Genomic DNA, 23,623 nt, shown 5'->3' with positions numbered 1-23,623 from the left:
TCGATCTCCCCCCTCCCTCCCACTCTCTCTGAAAGCAATGAGATTGGGTGAAGATTAAAAAAAAAGAAAAGAAAGAAATGCCAATTTCCTCTGTAAAAGAGAACCTGAAAAGCGCTAACCAAAAGGAAACAGATCAGTCACACTCATACCTGAAGTGCTATGAACGTTGGTAAAGGAGTTGTCAGAGGCACTGTAGGGCCAGGCACCAGGTGAAGGCAGCGAGGTGTTGAGGGAAGAATTAGACCCTTTGAGTAACAGATGAAAAACAAGATGAAAATACTGCAGATAAACGTCAGTATAAGAAGTGAAACTTTGAAGTTTATTTAACTTTCAATAGAAGGGTGAACAAAATATATTTAAAAAAATAAATGTAAAAAGATTTATGTTCTTGTGTTTTCTGGTTAAATTATTAGATAATGATAATGGCAAGTATAAATGAAACCACAGATTGATAAATTTGAAAATGTTGGGTGCTGAATCAACACAAGGGATGTCTGACTTATTTACCTGTGGTGTTATCCCGCAGAAGTTGGTGGTCAGTATCTACAATGGGAGATGTGGCTGTACCCCCCAGCACACTTCCTGGGGTGACATAGGGATCAGATTCAGGGTCAATGTTTTGGATACCTTTCCATGGCACTCCTGGTTGGAATTCTGAGAGAAGAACAACAAGTATTAGGGGTAGAAGGGTGTTCAAAAAATGGTATAAGTTATTTTTTGATATAAGAAATAGATCTGTAAAAAGTCTAATTACTCAATCTATTTTATTTCAGATTTTCATCAGTAAAAAAAAAAAAAAAAGTCAGCCACTCTGCCAGCAACACCTTTGTGTTATCACAACATGTCAACCTTCTGTCTCTCTATGGCTGTGAACTTGATGCCAGAGCTCATCAGTGCCTAGTCCCAGAACCTGTTCTTCCTGCTCCCAGGAAATTCAGGCCTGAGGGCAGGGAGGCAGGATAAGTGGTCTGGTGCTCACAGAACTGTTCAGGCATCTAGGACAAGAACTGGGAGAAAATTTACCCTGGAGATCAGTGACTGCTCCCATTTATCTCACAGGAAATTGGCTCAGATGCACAAAAGGAAACAATACAAATGACCACTACGTGCAGGGAAAATCAACATGAATAATTTGGCTTATCATGAAAAAGCCTGGAATATGTATAAATAAGTGTTTACAATTTTTTATTGGTTCATTTAAATCATATTTAAAGCTATGTGATAGTGTTAATAAACCTTTTACTTTTCTAATCATGATGAGGGAAAGCAATATGCATTATATAGTCAACAGCCTACATATTCGTATCACAAATATAACTGTATACAGAGACATTTAGAAGGATATATACCAAATATTTTAATTTTTGCTTACTATATTAAAAAGGTTTTCTACAATGAAAACAGGTTATCTGTATCAAAAGAGAGAGAGAGAGAGAAGGAGGGAGAGAAAAGAAAAAGAGTAACAAATATTGTCATTCACTCACTACTGTGAACCTGGAACCTAACTGATAATAAATACTTGCTTTAAAAATAAATCAATTCAATGGATATTTCTGAAGAACCCAGGTTACAAGGCATCCTATGATGAATGCATGCCAAGTCCTGGCTCCAAGTCACCTACTTTTATCCCCAGGTTCCCCTCCTCTGATTTCCTTCAGCGTATCCAAGTTCGTGCATTATTTATCACACAGTAACTACCTTGTAGGTGATCAGTGTCAACACCTTACCTTCCTGCCTGAATGCTACAGAGCAGAGACCCTATCTACTGAAAATTTTCTATCTCCCCACTGCACAGCACTCCTGCTTTTATCAGACTGTAATTACTAAATGAAAAAATGAAAGTGGGTGACTTAGTAAAGTGGGTGGCAAAAATAATCTGTTCAGAATCTGAAATTAACAATTAAAAAACAAACGATATCCCAGAAAAAACACTTCCTGGACAATACCTGGAGGCCAACTGGCATTGCTGGATTTACTTCCGATTTTATTTGTTGGAGGAGATTTGGCAGGTAACCAGCTATCACCAGCAGGACCCGTATGGCCACCCAGTGTGTCACCTGGGATGATATCAAACTGGTTGTATGGTGAGCCTCCGCGGGTCTTACCAGGGGCCACTATAGCGCCTGACAAGAGAGAGAGGAAATAAATTCACACCTGGTAAGGACTCCTGTGAACAGAACTTGTCAACTTTTTATTTAGAGAAACTCAACCAAATACAGAATTGTGAAGCTTATATAGCAAAAACAGTATTAGAATGAGAGGTCACACTCAAGAACAGCATATAATCGGTAAGTGGAGTGACCATGAAAAATTCATTTCACCTTTCAGTTTCTTACGCATGCACAAAGCACCATTTTCATTCTTGACTGTTCCTCTCGGTTTTAAAATTCTATGGTCTTATGACGTTAACTGAACTTTCATAAACTACGAATCATACCATTATCCCCACAGTTTCTATACTAATGACTCAAGAATGAGAAATAATAAAAACACTCAACAATTTGCAGCATGTAAGAAGGTTTTTAACTACATTTGTACCGACGATAGCCACCCAAGTTCTTCAGTGCTGATCAGACTAGTTTCTCTGGAAGAAGCAATACAAAGGAGGGGAAATCCACTGGAGAGAAAAGCATCTGCAATTGCTTTAAATTCCAAAGCAATGAGATGGAATTCCTGCCCAGGGTCTCTGCCAGCACAAGGCCAGCAGTGAGCTCCGCAGCTCTGGGACCCATGGCCCCACACACGAAGAACAGCAAATCCTTTGTAAGCATTTTCCTGAGAGCATTTCAGCGGTTTTGTCAGTGCCCGCTTCATACATTTTATATGCCACGAGGCAGGAAAAAGCTGAGCAGCTTAAAATTCCCTTAAACTAACAAAAAGTGAGCCTTACTTTACATAAAAATACCAGCACTGTGAGACACCACCCTACCTTTCCTTCAAACAAATCCTACACACCATTCTTAGGGCCCTAGTACGAACTGGTAAAGCTGGCCCTGAGGCAATGTATCTGCACGCACGTCGATTAAAAGAGCCCGGTTTCGCCTAGCAGCAGTATCACCAAAACTACCTCTATGCTCAGCTAACAACAAGTCGCTGACTTTCTGGAGCCTCTGGAAGAAATCTGATTCAAGGGCAGGCAAGCACAGTGAAGTGCAACATAAGCAGCTCGATTCTCTTGGGGGCTGCCGAGGCAATGGGGAAGGTATCATCTGTGAGCTCTAAAAAGGCAAGTGGCTATTTTCCCTTCGAGATATCCTCTACATGCCATTTTGTATTTATTGTCATGCATCTATCATGTCTTTGGGGAAGGAAGCAGTGTAAGTGCCAGAAACTATGGATGTTGAGCTTGGATTACTGAGTTCAAAAACAGATCTTATAGCTTCTACAAATTGTTCTTGATTTTGTGCCAGAAAATCAAACGACAATGCTTTGGGGTAGCAGGCAGAGAACTCCAAGTGGCCACTTGAGCAGCCTCTGGATGGGCACATTTTAAAGAGTGGCTTATAAAGGAACCCTGGAAGGCTTTAGATTGATGGGGCTGAGGCCTGCCGGGGAGCTGCGGCAGTAGCAGTCCCCACCTATTTATACTTGATTCTCACAGATAGGAGTTGAGTCCAAGCGAATTACTGTCAATTTAAACAAACATTCAAACAAAGGCTGAAGGAAGACTCCAAGACCTTGTATCTGTCTTACAGGGAAATGGAGGCTCTTACAGGGAATTATGGAGATGAAGGGCTGACCCACGTTTATAACCAAAGCCTGGAATGCCCTCAACTGCTGTGCAGCAGACCCTGTAATTCATAAAGAACAAGAAAGCTTTGTGGAAAGTTCAAAAAAGTTGTGATCTGCATCTAAAAAAACCTGATGCTGTTTTCTCAGCCAGTTCATTAGGTAAAGTTTTACCTTAATGGGTGCTTAAGTTCACTTCCACTTCCCTCCATCCCATCCCATTGCAGGTGGGAAATTTTGCTTTCTTTAATTAGAACTAGCATTTTAAGTTTCTTATAATTTGGAAAATAAACACAATCTTCCTTCATAGGTGATCATAAAATTTTGGGGAGGGGAAATCAAGAGGCTTGCTAAGATAAAGCTAAAAACCCACACTTTAAAATAATTTTACAGGACACTGCTGAGGGTCAGAAGAGCTCCAACTCATGCTTCCTTGCTTGCTCTTACCATTTTTGTGCATATTGGCTTCCTGTGTGGCTACGGAGGGCAGTCCCTCCATCATGGAGGTCCACTGTTTAAAGCGAGACTCTGTTCCAGCCTCCTTCCCACCAACCATGCCGTAGTCCATGCCGCCAGAGCTGAATCCTAAAACAGAGAATCACATTTTATGCCTTTCTATAAATTTCTAGTATCAGTAACAAGAGTTCTGAGGCAGAACCCATGAACAGCTTCATTTGTAACTTAAATACTAATTCACAAGGAATTTCACTCAGAAATAGATATTTTAATTCAAAATGCTGATCTTGGCTCTTGCCTGCTAAAAACATAATGCCTCTGTTAAGGTATGAAAATGTGTATGACTGCCATGCAACTAGGACCATCTCACTCACATGTTAGTTTAGCTAACATCTGTGCCAGATAGAATGTTGGGGCCAGTGATTCTCCAACTGAAATGGAGGTGTCCACACATCAAACTAATATGGAATAAGAGCAGCTACGAGGTTGTGGTAAGGGTTTGAGGGGAGGAAAGGCTTTGCAGAAGAAGGGACATTTGATCTAGGGCTAGGATAGGTACGTAAGTCAGGGAAACCAAGTACAAAGCTCTAACTCATGACAATATTTAAGGAATGCTGAGAGTCCAACGTGATTCCAGTGCTTGGCTAACTATGGATGAAGTGGGGCAGAGTGGCAGGAGATGGGGGAGAAATGAAGAGTCATGTCATGCAGGGTTGTTATATATCAGGTAAAGGAGTTTGGACTTTTTCCTCTAAGACAGGAGGTAAAACGTTAAACAAGTGAGGGAGAGATAACTAGGTTTGTATTTTAGAAAGAGAATTGGCAATATGAGAATGGGGTAGATGAAGGTCAGGATAGAATCTTGAGAGATCAATTTGAAAAAAGTTTTTATGCAGTAATGAAGACCCCAAAGCTTGAATAGGATATTAGTAAGAGGTTCATAGTTTACTTTGCCATGAGGCCCCAGGTAAGCCTCAGGTGTCAGGCTTTTCACAACTTTTGGTGGGTAATGTTTTCCACTGCACAGGGCTGGACAGGTGGAAGCTAAAGTGAGAGGCTTGTTGTTGGAGTCTCACAAGGTCCGCCATCCATTTTGGATCCGAATGTACTTAATATCGTTTAAACTGATTCTCATAAAAGTAAAATAAAAGACTAAAATAAAGAAATGAAACAGTGAAGGGAAAGACCAAAGAAAAACCAGAGACCATTAAGAGCCATAGTAAGTGTAGCAACCCAGAGAGGTGACCAGGGCTCCCACCATGGCAAAGCTTAGGTGGCTGAAGGAGCCAAACACCCATCTCTTCTTCCTCTAGAACGTGCAGCTCTGGCCAGGCCCGGCTCTGCGCAGTGTCCATTCTACCCTCCTGCCATCTGCTGATGTCTTACTGGCCCCGAAGTACCATCTATCCAAACCCCTCTGAGGGTCCAGGTCATGTTTTTCTCCCCTGTGCTTCTCCTAGTTGGCAGGTATAGCTTTACAAATGCATAATAAATCAAGTTCAAGTCCATTTCTAACACCCTCTTGACCTACGTTCAAAATGCTCCTATAAATATAAAGAACTCTGTTCCTTCACACTGCTTGTAATTGACTTCACTAGTCCAACTAACTGAAGGGCAGAGAGCAGAAATCACTGGTATGAGCTGGAAATATTCCAAATTAAACAAGCTTTTTAAAAGAGGGGTTTAAGATATTTTCTTCTTTGTCTTATGTAGCTGAGCTGAAATGAGACTGGAGGGCAGGAAGTTGAAAGGAACAAGGCTTTCTCTGACATAAGCTTTAATGGCCTAAGCGTGTTACTCCTTGGGCAAATTACACCTACACCTTTGACAGAGAAAACCAGCCCAAGGTGCTGGATTCCAGGCCATCTGAAAGCTGGTTCCAGTCACTGGGAAAGAGCTTTTGAAAATAACCCAGGACTCTGGTGAAGATTAAAACAAGAATGCAGGGGTTAGTAAGAGGATAAGGAACCATTCCTTACACATTAATTTTCTTTAAAGCTGCTCTAAAATTTCTCTAAAACCTAGTGAGTAAAAGATATTAAATTTCAGCTGTTTAGAGTGCTTTTGTGACACATGAAGTGTAGAAAATTAATAAGAGTTATAAATCTTGGTAGAGGGGAGTGTTTGAGGAATCCATCTGAACCATAATTAAAGTGGGAATCATGCTCATTAGAAACTTGGGGATCAAATGCCACCAAAATGTGGCAGCACCACAACTAAGTAACAAGGTTTGGTCAGGAAAAAAAAATTAAAGGGGCGAGAGGCAGAATACAAGATAAAACTGCCTTGAAAGGTTTACCCTACAAACCCAAAACCATGACAGGATAAACACCAGGGCAAGGCTGGACGGACTCTGTGTCTTTCTTGATGCCACACAGCAGTTGGCATGACATCAGGATATGGAACGCATTCACCAGCTCTGGAGGGAAGGGACTCTGGAGCGCTGTGCGCTAGTGGCTGCTTGAACAGAAAGCAGGGGGCACACCACTTGTGACCTCTGGGCTATTTATGAGCTATCATATCTCCAATCCCAGGAGAACACTGACTTTATCATACTTGCTATTTCATTAAAACCAAACTTGCTCAGTCCACCCAGTAGCCTCCCTGTAATTCTCCAGCTCACCCACACTTTAATTCAAATCAAACAAACCATTTAGTTCCGTTTAATGAATATTTATGGAAAGCCTAATTTGTGCCAGGTTTGGTGTTAGCAGCTGAGGTACAAAGAGATAAGACATGCCCCTTGCCTTCCCAGGGACTCATTTCACCAGTATATCCCTTTTACCATCTTATCATTTTTACAAAAACAACCCTTTGTGTATCTTATCTGTCCTTTCTCCTGCTTCCCTGCACCCTAATTCATCATCTGTTCATCACTACCACTTGGCTTAGAGCTTACCATACAGAGGAAACTCTCAAATGAACTTGTCCTTAATTGATCACTTTTTCACTCACTTTGTCTGTTATTTTCTGCTACTCCTTTTATTGTAGATTAAAAAACAAACTACTGCTTTTGCAATAATTATAAGCAATAAATTATAAGAGAAATAAATCACCCTCAGTTGCCCAATGAACACAACAGCTCTAATCCATGTCCACGTGTACATGATATTGCCACATTCATGATCCCAGGGTAGATATAAATTGCTCTCCTACTATTTTAATACCTGTAATATTCATAACTCTACTTTTACTGGGTATACCACATATATTGTTAAGTTTCAATACATTTTAAATATAAAAAATAAAATTTTATTGGCAATGCATTTTCTATTAAGATGAGTGACTGTTTCCTGATTAGCTACTATAAATGACTATAACTTATGCCTAATTTTACAAATTTTTGTAGACATAAGCACTATGAAATCTTATGTGAATAAGCAGACTGGAAAAGGAGTCTTGTTATATAACATCACTTATTTCTTTTAATTCCTTTTTAAGTATATTCCCCTCCCCTCAGGGTTTGATACTAAAACATAATTTTTAGATACGTCATTATCATCTGACATTCAATTAGGTATATTTCTCAATTTTGCTACAAGCTGAGAATTTAAAAAACATCTCTTTTATAAAAACAATCAATTAAGAATTAGTTAAGCAGTCAAAAGTCATTCAATTTGTTACTTTTGTGAAATTATACCAAAAAAGAGGCTTTATCAAAACTTAAGATCTTTTTTTTTTTTAATATACCTTTATTGATTTCAGAGAGAGGGAGGGAGAGGGAGAGGGAGAAATAGAAACATCAATGAGAGAGAGTCAATGATCGGCTGCCTCCTGCATGCCCCCAACTGGGGATGGAGCCCGAAACCCGGGCATGTGCCCTGAATGGGAATCAAACCACGATCTCCTGGATCCTAGGCCGAAGCTCAACCGCTGAGCCACGCCCCGCTGGGCAAAACTTAAGATACTTTTAATTATTCCTGCTACTTTTACCCACAGGTATCTTTTTTAGTTTGATACACTCATCATTAGAAAGATTAAAATACTATTTTGTTACATCTTTGCCATATAATCTTTTTTGAAAATAATTTAATCTCTGTATAAGCTTTAAATATATTTTCATCAAAATTTTATAGCTATAGATCTTATTCAAAACAGGCAGCCAAATAAGCCTTACTTTCAGTACCAAAATATATTTTTCAATTCAAATAAATAAGGTAATATACATGAAGAAAAATGATACGAAATGCATCTTGTAAGGAAGGCTAAAACTGGTCAGACTATAATTAATATGATAAAGATCTAATAAAATTAATTTAGCTATTGTTCAATAAGTTATCAAATGTAAACAAGTTAGTAAGTCAGTATGTTCTTTCTCCTTGCTTCATTTGGATTCTAAGACATAGCTAAATTTCTAAGTTATTTATAAAACAGGAGTATGACAAAAATCAGAAGATTTCTTTTGTAAATGCACATATGTGTATATACTGAACTCTGCTCCTTTAGCCATTAGGAATAGTTAGGACGAGAATCATCACACTGCTAATCTAACAAGACATCATGATAAAGCTGGTCTACATATTTAGTAAATAAGAAATATACCTGTTGTTAAAAACTAACAGATTCTCAGCCAACATATAATTTTACTTTTTAGTGGGAGCTAGAAAATATTAAAGCTGCTCTGAGAACTGAGTGTCACTGGGCTAAATACATCATGATTTTAGGTCTTTAATAATTAATTGACTAATGTATGCCCAGCCTAAAGGAAATCACGTAGAAGTTTATCCACAGGCTTTACCTGACGCTTTGTGAAAATGTGTTTTGAGAGTGTCACTAACCTATATGCTTGAGATGTTTGAAGGTGCCTTTCTTTCTCAGATAGGCTCTAGGCATGAGTACTGAGAAGAACCAAAAGGAACGTGTGCACTTAAACATGTGGAAAAGCTGCTTGCAGCTTCCAGATGCTCTCCTTGCTTTGAACTGACTGGACTCTACTTTGAGAACTACGTACTCTTTGACAAAAAGGGACGGAAGAAGCAAAATTGCCCTGCTTTATTATCGCATATGGAGTCTAAATTCAGAACTCAGCACATACCAAAATACCCAGGTTTTTATGTCAAGCTTCATCCTTAATAGAAAACATGATGAAGGCGGCAGACTGGAAACCCAGGGGATAACAACTCCCTTCATTTGTCAACATGGGAGGCCGCCTTCTTGCTTGGTACCCTGGTGTTCTACACCCAGATGAGCATGTCCTGGTAAGATACGCGATGGTGGAGTTTGCCCTTTCATGTCAAGTAGTATAAAGGTTAGATTGAATTTAAATCAGTTCCCAGATGGATCATTTTTAAGAAAGACTATAGCTGACGGAAGTTAAAAATCTGGAAATTAACTCCCTTAAAATTATCCAGGATCAATGAGTCCTTGAAATCTCTGCTCTTCTCTGCATGTGGACACCCCAGTAGGAAGTAGATGCCTCAAAGAACTAGAGCAAAGAGCAGGGTCATTTGTCTAGGGTCACTTTGTCACCTAGGAGCATGGGTTTCAGGGCTCCCTAACTCTTGTTTTTGAGTTTGCACAGAAGAGTACCTTCTTTATCAACATAAAATCTAAATGTGAATCTGAGAAGAAACCCATGGTGGTGTGTGGTACCTTTTTAATTTTTAAATTTTATTTTTAAATCACTGTTGCCTCACGGATTGGCTTCTGCTTACATCATGTTCCCCAGTTCTGAAAGAGCTACAGTTTGCCTGCCAGCAAATTCTTTATGAATGTCAAAGGTGTAACCTTACTTGTGCTAATTCTATTTAACTCAAATGAAATACAAATATCAGAATAATTTCATCAGTTTGCCTTATAAATTTAATTTTAGTTCTCATTTTTTCAAGAGAAAGTAATTTTATCAGTCGAGTGAAACACCTCAACTTGTATATATTTTAATAGATTATAACTTCAGGCACATGTAGCACTCATAGCATGTACAAGCATTTAATCCAGTTTTTAAAAATTCCTAGTTCAGGTGGAGCAGATTGCCATTTATAAGTATAAAAGACTGCTTTGGGGTCAGAAGTTGGAGCCCTGTCTCTGCTATTTATTGATCGTGTGGTAAGCTTCTGAAACCCATTGAAACTCTTGGATTTTGATAACTCAAAACCTCATCTGTAAGACAGGGATAAGACTATCTACACTTTGTATGGCTGTTGTGAAAACAGAGGGGAATGTAGGTCCAACCCCTATCATAGGCTTAAAAAAAGGTAATTCTTATTACTGACAACTCACCAGAACCATATCCAGGTATTGGCCCTTTGGTTTGAAGGTCTGGGAGCCCCACATTCAGAGTGTTGGGTACCATGTTGTCCAGATGTGGCTTGGGCCCAACAGGATGAGATGGCGAATGCTTCATGCTAGGCTGCCTCTGCTGCTGCTGCTGCTGCTGCTGGAGTGCGCTCACCATTCGAGCCAGCTGGAGGTGGGCAGTCCAGAGCAAGGAGGCCCAAGGGAAAACAGATACACGATAAGCCAACGTGCTGAACGTCACAGGAAAATATTGCATATTTGTTTGTGCCATCAGAGGATAGGCAGAAATGCACTCCTCACAGAGAGCACTAGAGGGACCCTCCCAATCCCTTGTACCTGTTGTTCTTGCTGCTGGCGCACAGCTTGAGAAATCTTTCTCTGGTTCTGTAACAACTGCTGCTGTTGCTGCTGCTGCAAGAGAAGCTGACATGCCTACAGGGAGGAAAGAGAGAGGCCCTAAGTTTCCTAACATGGACTCAATGAGGACACTGAGAGGTCTGTGCGCTGAAGGACAGATCATTGAGTCAAGTGTCTATGAGGAAAGTACCACCAAGTTCTTGGTCTACTGGTCACATTTACCCCCAGTTGAGCACACATAAAATGAAGCAAATCAACTTAAAGAAAAAGTACATAACCTTTTTAGTTATAGGAGGGAAATCTGCTACTTACCAACTGAAACTGGGGAATCTGTGGAAGCTGGCTCAGCATGGCAATTTGTTGAGGAGATAACTGGGGCCCCACATTGAAAAGACCTGGATTCAGGCCACTGTTGGGAAACTGCTTGAGCATTGAGGCAGAAACCTAGCGGGGGGAAAAAAAAAAAGATGAACTGCCAGAATTTAGCAAAATAAATTATTTTTGTGTGAAAAGAATCCTAATAAAGCAAGAGCCATTATTTTCCTTGAAAAATATTATATGATTGGTAGAAATACATGAAAGTGTTAACAATGGTTATCTCTGAGTGGTAATATTGTATGAGCTTTTAAATTCTTTTCTTAGCCTTTCCAATTTTTCTACAACAAAAATGATGAATTTTACAATCATGAAGACATTGGTAAGACCTGAAAATTTTAATGACAATATGACATTTGTCTGAGAAATTATTACCCAAAATGTGCCATAAAACAAACTCTATCAAACCGCATAAAGCTACTAAATAAATGCTTAAAATAAAGTATTTCTGTTACACAAATAAAATTTTTAAAAAATCAACCTATAAACAGGAGACACTGAAGTTTCAACTCATGACTTCTCATACCAAACACTCAGAGTTGCAGGGAGGCAGAGAAGAGCCTAGAAGATCAAATGGCTCAGCTGGTTCTTTCTCCATGGTTTTCAGGAGTGAATAAGGCTAGGCTGCAGGAACCTCCAGGGATAGAGACAGGACTCCCTCCCACTTTTGGACTGCTTGTTTAAGATGTTTTAACTGACCTGAATTGTTTCTCTGTACTTTCTTTCACTGAACCCAGTGAATGAGCTGGTGCCAAGGACAACAAACTTAATCCCTCTTCTGTGAGTGGCAAGCAGCACACTAGTTAAGAAGTTAGTTCTAGAGGCAGGCTGCCATTTCTTAGGTGTATAACTCAGGGCAAGTGAGTTACTTAACCTGTCTGAGCTTCATTTTCCTTATCTCCAAAACTGGAATAATAATATTAACTTCAGTGATTGATTGAGAATTTTATGAGTTAATCCACATCAAATACTTAGAAATGCAACCCATAAATGTTCTTATTCTACAAATGTCTAGAGACAATGATTACAGCCCTCTTGCGTCTCATCTTTAGGCTAAACAAGATTAGTTTTTTACCTGAGTCTCATTCAATTTCTCAGTGCAGAGCCCAGAACAGAAAGCCATTTCCCAGAACAGTTCAGTACTGAGTAGACCTGGCCATCACTAACCCTTCTGTTAAAAGCCATGCTTTTGTTAACAATGCCTAAGGATCTGTTTCTCTGATGACTGCATCATAACTCCCAATTCACACACTAAGCCTATTGTCAATTAAAATCTACAATATTTAAAAATAAAAAAATAAAACCTACAATATTTTTAAATGTTTTGCTCCCCTGTGTAATATTTAAGCACCTGGGTTTTAAAAATTTATTAATTTATGCTTTGATCTTAGAACCTCACATTTTATCTTTTTGTGCATGGCACATAGGAGATGCTTGATAAATACCTATTAAGTGACTACTGTATTTTAATTTAATAACAGTCTCCCCATCAAAATCTTTTCTACCCTATTATTCTTATTCCCAGTTTGTGTTTCCCGATCTGGTCACTGATGAGAATGTTGAACTTGAAGAGCTGAGGATAATCTAGTAGCGTGCCACCAAAGACTCCTTTCCGACCTTGAAACTGATCGGCCTGGGAACAGTCTGTCAGTCATTTACTAATCCACACAACTGTTTCAGCATTTAGCCTATATTTTTACATCTTGTCTAAAAAAAGAGATAGCTTGTCAAATGGCCTGTCAAAACAGAGATACAACTGTATTGTTCTTATAACCCAAGATGTTTTTACCAACCATGAAGGACATGAGCTAGGTCAGAACTCGTCAGCAAGCTGTGATTCCTGACTCCTACGCACAGGTGCTCGAAACCCACCTTTCTGATAATCTAAGGGCAGAATTTCCCCTGGAAGTGGCACAAGGTTCATCAGTCTTTAGGCAACTTTCCTATTCTTTCAAAAATTGTTTTAAACATTTCCCCATTCTTTACACTTCCTTGTAGGGAAGGGGTGCGTCTTTCTCGTTTCTGGTGTGAGGCTCAGCAGAGGGGGACCAGCCTTTATCACAGTCACAACACTCCAGCCTCTTCCCCTTCTTGTTGGCAAGCCTGCAGAGGGAATGGCCCCGTTCCAGTTACTGGGGGAGCTGGAATTCAGTATTAGGGAGCTCACGTTCTCCAGTATCAGCTTTCTCAGTAGTAAAGAGGTATTTTGGACCCCACGTGCCTTCTTCTTTTGTCTTAAAATTTCAGGATTTGGGCAGCAAAGAGGGGTTGTCATTAAACTCCCCTTGAAGACTCCTAGCATTCTTCAAAGATCACAGATAGGGCTCCGCAATTCTTTTCACAAGTTCCTTCTCTACTGTAGAATTTACATTCCCTAATTTAAGGAATCCTACCTTTTCTGTTTAACATCCTTGTTCTTAACAGAGAAGACAAAAGCAATAAAATTTTTATTTCCATATAATCAGTCAGCATTATACAAATAGTCCAAATAAACGCCTTTCCCAGTCACCAAATTTCACCACACCAAACTCAAAAGGCTCTTTTTATCTGCCTACTTCTTTGCAACCCTCAGTCTATTTTATGTTCGAATCCCCCAACTCGGATTCTTCCACGTATCCATCCTTGCTTGCATTCCTTTACTTTCCATCTTTTGAAAATTCCCTTTGAAAAGTCATCAGAGAGCTTTCATCAGGAGAACCACTGGGCTTCCCACTGCCTCTTGCTCTAGCATAATAGAGGTGAGTTCGGCAGTTTCCTAAGACTTCGGAGTCAGCCTCTGCTACATTCTCAAGAACGTTTGCCTATCTTTTGACACTTTCTAATCTAGAAACATCTAAGTTCAGGTTTCTTTTTTTTAATTTTTTTAAACATCTTTGTTGATTTCAGAGAGAGGAAAGAAGAGGGAGAGAAAGAGAGAGACAGAGAGAGAAACATCAATGATGAGAGTCATTGATCGGCTGCCTCCTGCACACCCCCGACTAGGGATGGAGCCCGAACCCGGGCATGTGCCCTGACCGGGAATTGAACCCCGATCGCCTGGATCCTAGGTTGACGCTCAACCACTGAGCCATGCCCGGCCAGGCTAAGTTCAGGTTTCTTATGCTTCGTTCACCAACTCATTTTCTTCTAAGATCTCAGTGACTTTCACTTAACCTATCAAGTCTGTCATTTTGGAAAGTTTTTTGGTTTAAAGCAATAGTTCTAGCTGTTTCCTCTCTATCCTCTCAGAGATACTGAGTGTTGCCAACTAATTAAAAATTTTGTTTGATTTTCTATTTTAAGTGTCAGACTCCTAGCAGATATGAGCACACCACTACGGTGCATTTTGCCTCTGAAACAGTTTTATGGCCAGTAGACCAGACACAACCCTCTATAATTTCCCCCAAATAACAACTCTTCATCATCTCTCCTTTGAGTTCACCCAAATGGTCACCAGTGTGACTTAACTTATTGTCTCTGATATAACAGTTCTAATCTCACCATATTAAGATTTTGGGGGGGAGGAGGGGAAGACTACAAGTGTAAGAGTATGCTACACTGTCTATCAACACTATATTCCAAACTGTAGTCTCGGTCCACTATATTTCAGTGACCCATGAAATTATATTTACTACCTTCAGTGTGAGTCTTACATTTAATGTAGCAACTGTACTGGGTTGAACAGTGTTTCCCCCCCAAATTCATGCCCACTTGAAACCTCATACTGTGAACTTATTTGGAAATAGGATCTTTATAGATAGGATCAAATTTGGATTAGAGTGGTCCCTAATCCAAAGACTGGTGTCCTTATAAGAAGGCGGCAATTTGGACACAAAAACAGAGAAGAGAAAGTCACGTGAAGAAAGAGACATGGGGAAGAACACCATGTGAGTACGGAGACAGAGACTGGAATGATGCGTTTGTACATAAAGGAGCACCAAGGACTGCCAGCAGCCAGTAGGAGCTAGGAGAAGGGCACGGAATAGATTCTTCTTAACAGCCTCCAGTAGGAACCAACCCTGATGACACCTTGATTTCGGGCTTCCAGCCTCCATAACTGTGAGAGAATAAATTTCTGTTGTTTCAAGTTACCTAGTTTGTGGTAATTTGTTATGGCAGTTTTCAGGAAAGAAACTAATATAATAACTATGTTTGTAACCCTGTGCTGTCCAATGTCAACCACTGGTCTCATGTGGCTACTGAGTACTTGAAACAGGGCTAATCTAAATTGAGATGTGTTGCCCGGCCGGGCATGGCTCAGCGGTTAAGCGTCGACCTAGGATCCAGGCGATCAGGGTTCGATTCCCGGTCAGGGCACATGCCCGGGTTGCGGGCTGCAGCCGATCAATGACTCTCTCATCATTGATGTTTCTAGCTCTCTCTCTCCCTCTCCTTTCCTCTCTCTGAAATCAATAAAGATATATTTAAAAATAAAATAAAATAAAATAAATTGAGATGTGTTTTAAGTGTAAAATACATTTGAGATTAGACTTGGTATTAAGAAAAAGTAAAAATCTCAATAATAATTTAACTGTATTGGGTTAAAGAAAATAATGTTAAAATTCATTTCACTTATTTCTTTTTATCTTTTTTAAAACTTCACAAGATTTTATTTTTTTAATCCTCACCTGAGGATATGTTTATTGATTTTTAAGAAACAGAGGACAGGAAGCAGAGGGGGAGGGAGGTAGGGGGAGAGAGAGGGAGAAGGGAAGAGAGCGAGACAGAAAATCATCGATTGGTTGCCTCTCACAATATGCTCCCCAATCAAGGATTGAACCCGCAACCTAGGTATGCGTCCTGACTGGACATCAAACCTGCAACCATTCTGGTATAGGAGATGATGGCTCTAACCAACTGGGCCACCTTGGTTGGGACTCTTTTTATCTTTTTAAACGTGGCTACTAAAAACTTCAGATTACCTTATGTGGCTCATTTATATTTCTATTGGACAATACTATTCTAGGCTATCGGCATTGTTTCTTAACTTCTTTTCCAACATTTTCTTCTATGATCCATGGGAAATCTCCTCCGCTTGTTTCCCAATCTTCTGGCCTCCAAAATAAACATCCACTGCCTGACCTTTCATTTTTCCCCATTTCTTCATTCAGTTTTAAGAGCTCTACTGACCAAATCAGCTGGTCTCCTGATCACAGCATCTCTCTTGAGAATGCATGCCATTCCTTGCCAAGAGCCCATTACTCTCTCCTTTACTATTCCTACTACTCAAAGTTAGCGAGAGAAACTACCATTGCAGGTAAACCATGCTCATGACATAACATAACCTAGAGAAATTCTTCCTCAGAGAGAAATGTGATATCCACAGCAGCACTTCTCATAACAGCAAAAGTCTGGCAACAGCCCAAATGTCTCCAGACAGAACTGGTAAATAAATGATGGTGTATTCATACAATGAAATACTGCATGAACCGCAACTGTCCAAATCAACATGGGAAAATCTCAGGAACATTACCAAGTTAAAAAAAGGCAAAATGAAACAATATATTGTTTAAAGAGAGACAAAGAAAGACTACAAGAAATGCTAACACAAGGTCATTTTATAATTTAATTTAAATTCCAGCATCTCATATGTTCTATAAGTTGACAGTTACAAAGGCTACAAAGGTTACACTTTGAGGATTTCACTCAACCTTTCCCTTCTTCAGACTGTACATGTACTGTCCTTCTCTGATGAATACAGAAGGACCAGAAAGAAGCATGACTAGCTCCTGGCAAATGGCTATTCGAACCTGGGTTGCAGAGTAATTAAAGTGTAGGTTTGCACATGCCCATAGCAGGGAGTTAATTATTCTGGCTTAAAAGCCATCACTCTCCAGCAGGGTTGGAGAAAGTGAAAATCTAGTTGAAGCCAATATGGCAGTTAAACGAAGCACTGCAGGTGCAAAATGAGAGCAATTTAAAAGCAAGACAAAAGCCTGCGAGAATCTGTTACTTTCTGAATATTTGAGTAAGGATGAAAAAGGTACCGTAGAAAACCCAAGGACTGGAACATTTGTAGTAACAAATCTTAAAGACTAGTTTCAATGTCTTCTTTCTACATTTACATTAAATACTGACTGCCTCTATTAAGTAGTTAACATGGGTGTAAATTTTAAAATATTTATAAAAATTTTAAATGTTTATGTGCTTTGACCCAGGAATTTCATTCCAGGCAACTAAATTTATAAATAATGTGGGCAATAAGTACACATCTATCAACAATCAAATCTACAAAATGAAATAAATGAACAAGCAGAACAGAAACAGATTCATAGATACAGAGAAGATTTTGATGGTTGCCAGATAGGAGGGGGTTTGGGGCGTTGTGTGAAAAAGGTGAAAGGATTACAAAACAGTTACGAAATAGTCACGGGGATGTAAAGTACAGCACAGGGAACATAGTCGATAATATTCTAATAACTGTGTGTGGTGTGAGATGGGTACAAGATTTATTGGGATGATCACTTAGTAACTTATATCATGTCTAATCACTGGAGTGAATACCTGAAACTAATATAATATTGTACGTCATCTGTAATTGAAAAATAAAAAAATGATTTAAATAAATAAATAAATAAATAAATAAATAAAATGGCTTCCTAAGTAAAGGCCCTTTTTGCTAGAATACATATACAGCTGAGTCCTTACTACAAACTGCTATGCTCTTTTTTCCTTAATACCACTGAATATTTATTTCCCAGAGAAAAGTATCTCCAGCTATTGCTTATTTCATGCCTGATGTCAGGTGAGGTACATCAAGGACACTGAATTAAATTTAGGGTACAAAATATGATCATTGTTAAAGAGTGAGCAAAGATGGTAATGAGAAATAAAGGTAATTTTTACGGTGACTGGATATAAACTAAATGTTTACTTGCCACTTATTATTTGTATTGGAAAATAAGAAAAGAGATAAATAATAAGAAATAAAAGTAAACAATTCAACAGTTAAAAGAAAAAAATGAGGGCATGACCGACTGTTTCAGGTGCTGCTGATACACTGAGTAAGAAGAAACCGGAGAATAGACCATTGTATTCCACAACACAAAGATCACTGGTGACCTTCACAAGAAGGTCGTCATTCCCACTGCCACTGAACTCCTGGACTAGCCTCATGACTGATTTCCTTTGCTCTAATAATTCTGCCATTCAAACATGTCCTCTACATTACTGTCAGTATTATCGTTCTAAAAGATAAATTTTCCTCCATTGTCACTCAGCTAAAAAAGTCTTGCCCAATGCTATATAATCTATAGCAGTGGCAGCCAAACTTTAGGGTACACATCAAAATCACCCAAGATTCTGTCCCAGTATACTGGGGGAGACCTGGGACTCAAATATTTTTAAGTCATAACCCAAATAATGGTTATAAACCATGCAGACCAAAGGACAAAGTCCAAACTTCTCAGCAAGGCAAACGAAGCTTTTCCAAATTTGGCCCCAAACTTCCCGACTCATTTCTTCCTATTCCACTCTAGACAGCACCTATATGCTTCCACAAGCTCAAACTAATTATTCAAACTAAACGCATTTCCCCAACGTGCGCGTTCTTCCACATATTGCCGCCTTTTACACAAGCTGCTCCTGCTGCCTGGAAGGCACCTTCAATCTGGCTACCCCCGGCAAACTCTGACTCATGCTTCCAGACCAGCTTAAATGTCACTGCTAGTGTGAGGCCTTGCCCAGCTCCCCAAACTCTGTTAAGCATTTCTATACACTTATCACACTATTTGCTGACTCTTCTCCCATCACTGCCACCAACTCCAGGAGGCAGTGATCGGAGAGAGAGCATTTTATTCATCTGTGCATTGTCAACAAACTGCCTGGCACACTGCAGATATTCAAAAACCATGGACAACTGCTGATCTGATACTAAAGCCTCCTGGAAAGTGCCCCAAGAGTTAAGACGCTGCCACTGTAAGTACTAGGGAAGTCAGGAACAGGTATGTCTGGAGAGCATACCACTACCTGGGACATGAAGTATGACTGGAGCTTTGAGAGTATGAAGGGGAAAAGGGACTCTAAGAGGACTCCCAGACAGGACCATGAAGATGGGGGTTGGGGAGCGCACAATGAACATTTCTTCCTCTACAAGACAGATGTGGATTCAATGTCAAAAACCTGATTTGAAATCTACAGATTATGGTTTCAAATAAATATTTTAAGCTTTTGTCTTAATAGACATTTCAAAAAACTAAACAAAACCTGACCCTTTACTACCTGTTGGCTGGATCTAGTAAGTGCCCCACCCCCTTTTATAGGATGGGACTCAAAGCTCTTGCGCCTACTTAGTTCATTAAAGGAACATTCTAGGGAGTCTAAGGTCATACACTGAATCCTTACACAAGCTTTTCAGCTTTTACTTGCTCCTGAGATGTGTTTTTTCACAAAGAGATACAAGGGACAGTATGTGGTAGATTGGCACAAATCTCTCACCTGTACCCCCCAAACTCTTTCCGTATCTCCTACTAAGAAATGGACCTAAAAGGTTCCCATGGTTCCCAAAGTCTGTGTTTTACAGAGCGCTGCTCCATGAATAAGTCTCTGTTACTTCTTTAGTTCTAAAACTCCCCCCCAGAAACCTAGTCTGTATTTCAGCAGATAGCTCCTTAAAACTTCTCAGAATAATGAGAACCTGGCAATTCTATGGTTCATCTGTAGGTGAATCCTTGAGGGCAACCAATTTCTGAATGCTGGTACAACAGAATTTATAAAGTAGTTTTAATCATATGCAATTAAAAAACCAATATAGTATTAGAAAATATATAGATGTAAGAGGAATATAACCATAATGCTTTTCATGCAAAAACATCTACTTTGTATGCGTAATACAGTAAAAAAGTAAGATTTGAAGTTTTGTTTTAAAAATCTTGATCCTTGGCATTTGGGTTTTTCAAATTTAGGACTACTATTATTCCCACAAAACCAGTCAGTTAACTAGTAACCACTTGGATGGCATTTACTTTTGAATTGTGGAAACACACAATTGCTTACCTGGGGGGAAATAAACTGGGGAGGCACTTGCGCCCGGAGACTAGGAGAAGAATTTAGTGGTTGCACTGGTGTGTGCATACCTCGCGATTGTGCTGTGCTATTTCCAAACAAACCATGATTGCCACCCTGCAAACATAACGCAACAGTAAGGCTTTTTGTTAATATAAGAAAATGAAAATAAGAAACAGTCCAGGTTTTCTATCCCTCAGAAGAATCATATCTTATGTTCCATGGAATCACAGAATTTCATACCTGAAAAGTTCCTGATTTTGGAATGCTCAGGAATATTATTCAAATTCAATCATGGGCATATCATCGTTACCACCCCTGTAGTATGATTAATTCTATAAACCAAAAGGGTTAAATTTAGTCAAATGTTAAAAAAGTCAACTCATTTTAAATAAAATTTTTTTTTGGTAATTGAAAGGTATAGGCTATATAAGATTTATTTCAACTTTCTTTAACACTGGGTTTACCAAATTTATTCTCAAGTCTTATAATCTGAGCTCCATCTTGAAGGACACATGAATAAAAACGCAGGCTAATGAATAATATCATTGCAAAACAACACAATATTAGTTCTCTGCATTGGTTAGTTCAATTATAAAATCAGTGCCACCCAACGATGAGCCTAGCTCCACGAGAACCCTACTCCAGATCTGAACACCCTTCCCTGTCTTGGGTCTGCTTGGTCCCTTCTTTGCTAGATGAGGAAATCTGAATCAATCACAGAGTGAGATTAAAAGAATGGGGGAAAAGAGAAAAATCATTACAGGGACACCAAAACAAACATTACTCACCTGTAACTTCTCATTCAAATGTATGACTATTCATCTAGTTAAAAACAAACTCAACTCCCCGGTTTCTGGAGGACCAACTCGCTGGAGCACTTTCAGAGTGTTCCAATCAAAGAGCCATAGAAAGCAGGGCTACGTAGCCCTTCCTTTCTGAGAAAATCCTTCAGCAAAGACGCCGTATGTGACACTTGACACTCTGTTCCCTGTGACTGAGGTAGTTTTCTACACCACCTGTACTTGGCCTCCTCAAGGTGCAGTTCAGGGGCATCCTCAGCAAGACAGTTTTCCTCAAAACCTTCTTCCTCATTTCACATTCAAATTAACTAAGCCCACCTCTATGTTCTCAAAACACCTTAGAACTCTCTGATAATATACATCATCAAATCATATTTTTTTCCATTCGATCTTTCCACCACCAGCCTAATACCTCTTCTTTTGTATTCCTAGAGCTCAATAAAGCCCTGGTCTGTAGGATGAGCACATCATTTGCAAACATCCATGACCCACCAATTTCATATACTTGAAAATGTCCCACAGAACATCGTCAGTGAAGACAGCTATACCACTGCTTATACCAAGCAGGTGTACAATGAACTGAAGGCACCACCATCAACTTATCCCTGGAATCGTGGGGATAAGGTATTTTAAAAAAGAATTTTGTAATGGGACCATTAAGTTCTAGAACACTTAAGACATTCTGATGGCTTAGTGATTTGAAATAGATTAAGAGACCGCTACAGGGAAATTAATAAACTCAAAAACATTGAAAATAAAAATGACTATGAACATAAAGTAGAAATGGCAATAAAAAATCTGTGTATATTTCAAAAGAAAATCAAAGATCTGCCATGAATTTTTAATCTCCCAAAGGATTGTTTAAACATGAAAAGACCTTTCATTAGAAAAACTTGGTTATCTCTGCTTCTCCTGTCTTACTAATCAAACTGTCACTCTAAGGTGAAAAGGCTTGGCTCTAACTTTTCTGTGATCATGGTAGTCAGTACTTAGCTAGTAATCATTCCCAGGAAAATAGAAACATTTATTTTGCTAAGAATATTCTGCAAAGTCAGGATGACTGAGTGGTCTAAGGTGCCAAGAGGTCTAAGGTGCCATGTGCAGAATATTTTGCTAAGATCGTTCTCACTTACACTTAACTATCAAACTAATAATCTTGTTATTACATGTTTTTTCATGGACTGGTCCTTGAATGGTGGGGTTTCTGGTAGCTAAAGTCCTTGCCATATTTCATGTTTAGACAAGTCCAAAGCTGCTCTGTGTCATTTTACATTTCAACTCTTTTGGTAAGAAGTATTAAAAAGAACTTACTGTTTTTAGTTTTTGTAAAATCAAGCCCTACTTTCCTATTCCCAGTAGACAGATTCTACCCCAGTTCCACCAAAGATTTTAGGTTTTCATTATCAAGTGTCTTGAAAGCCGTACCAAGCACTCTGATATAACTGATGTGGTTACTATTATAGAGAAGTCAATAGTAGTCTATCAAAAAAATACCTTCTCTATTTTTTTCTTTTCGTTTTATTTTTATATGGAACCTTGACTTTACAAGGTGGTCATTTTCTTGGCTCAGAAGTAGCTATCATGCCCGGCTGACATGGCACAGCGGTTGAGCACTGACCTATGATCCAGGAGATCACAGTTCGATTCCTGGTCAGGGCACATGCCTGGGTTGCAGGCTCGATCCCCAGTGGGGGGCATGCAGGAGGCAGCCAACCAATGACTCCCCCATCAATGCCGTTTCTCTCTCTCTCTCTCCTTCTCCCTTCCTCTCTCTAAAATTAACAAAAAGACATATTAAAAAAAAAAAGTAGCTCTCATGCACAGCAATGTATTTAGTGGCAACCATACTGGTCAAGTCTTTTAGAAATTAGGAAAATTGTCATTAAAATGTACACATTAATGGTGGTTTATCTGGGTATTTCTAAAGCTTTACTGTTACATGTGAGACTTTTATGATGACCCAAGTCCTAATAGTTATTGGTGAAATTTACCACAGTATTTAACACAGAAAAGTACATAAATGAAAAATAAAGTTACCAAGCTGATTGAGATCTTCTGTGATTTGAAAAGAAAAACCTTAAATTTTAAGTCTGTATAAGAAAACATTGTGAAAAAACCATGACCACATTTGGATAGAATGTGTATCAACCTGGCTTACGCTGGACTTTGCAGCATTCCACAGATCAACAAGACAGAGGAATGACCTTTTCACAGAGTCCAGTGCACAGCTAGTGTGGCTGACCTGTTACACTGAAGTTTCTGTACTAACAACATTTGATAATCATGTGATCCTGGAAGCATGTTTATAATTACCATTAACCAAGACTGTTCTGACTACTTGATATTTTCTATACCTCAACCCAAAACAAAAGAGCCCCTTCAAAACACTGATATAATTGTTTCTTCTATGTTTACATAATACATATCCATGTCCTCTGTGGAAACATTAAGAGAAAGTGAAACATAAAAGGAAAAAAACATTACCTATAAATCCCAATCAAGGGATAACCAAAATGAACACATGGATATAATATAATCCATTTTAAAAAATGTGCTAAGGCAATAAATAAAAAACATACGAAAGACCTATATGCATCCTGAGGAGTATGGTGTTAAGAGGTGTTTTATGCTATTCTTTATATGTGAAAGTCATCATGTGGAAATAAATTGAATGCAACCATGTC

At 39.1% G+C, this 23,623-nt stretch overlaps 1 protein-coding gene across 4 annotated transcripts in view; it reads right to left on the bottom strand.

The window, feature by feature from the left end:
* TNRC6B (trinucleotide repeat containing adaptor 6B) overlaps positions 1-23,623 on the bottom strand; it is a 203,752-nt gene that overhangs the window by 14,276 nt on the left and 165,853 nt on the right. For 3 of the 4 annotated variants that reach the window (XM_087814937.1, XM_016205300.2, XM_016205301.2), the window contains 8 exons: positions 20,128-20,253; positions 11,092-11,223; positions 10,759-10,854; positions 10,405-10,588; positions 4,177-4,314; positions 1,947-2,123; positions 508-654; positions 150-245 (listed from right to left, as the gene is read on the bottom strand). In XM_087814937.1, coding sequence (XP_087671063.1) covers positions 150-245; positions 508-654; positions 1,947-2,123; positions 4,177-4,314; positions 10,405-10,588; positions 10,759-10,854; positions 11,092-11,223; positions 20,128-20,253 — 1,096 coding nt within the window. The remainder of the gene's footprint in view (positions 1-149; positions 246-507; positions 655-1,946; positions 2,124-4,176; positions 4,315-10,404; positions 10,589-10,758; positions 10,855-11,091; positions 11,224-20,127; positions 20,254-23,623) is intronic. The other variant, XM_087814936.1, reaches the window with a different exon arrangement.

The sequence above is a fragment of the Miniopterus natalensis genome, chromosome 2 (genome assembly GCF_054644295.1).
Source record: "Miniopterus natalensis isolate mMinNat1 chromosome 2, mMinNat1.hap1, whole genome shotgun sequence".
Lineage (NCBI taxonomy): Eukaryota > Metazoa > Chordata > Mammalia > Chiroptera > Miniopteridae > Miniopterus > Miniopterus natalensis.
This window is presented reverse-complemented; position numbering and strand designations above follow the sequence as displayed.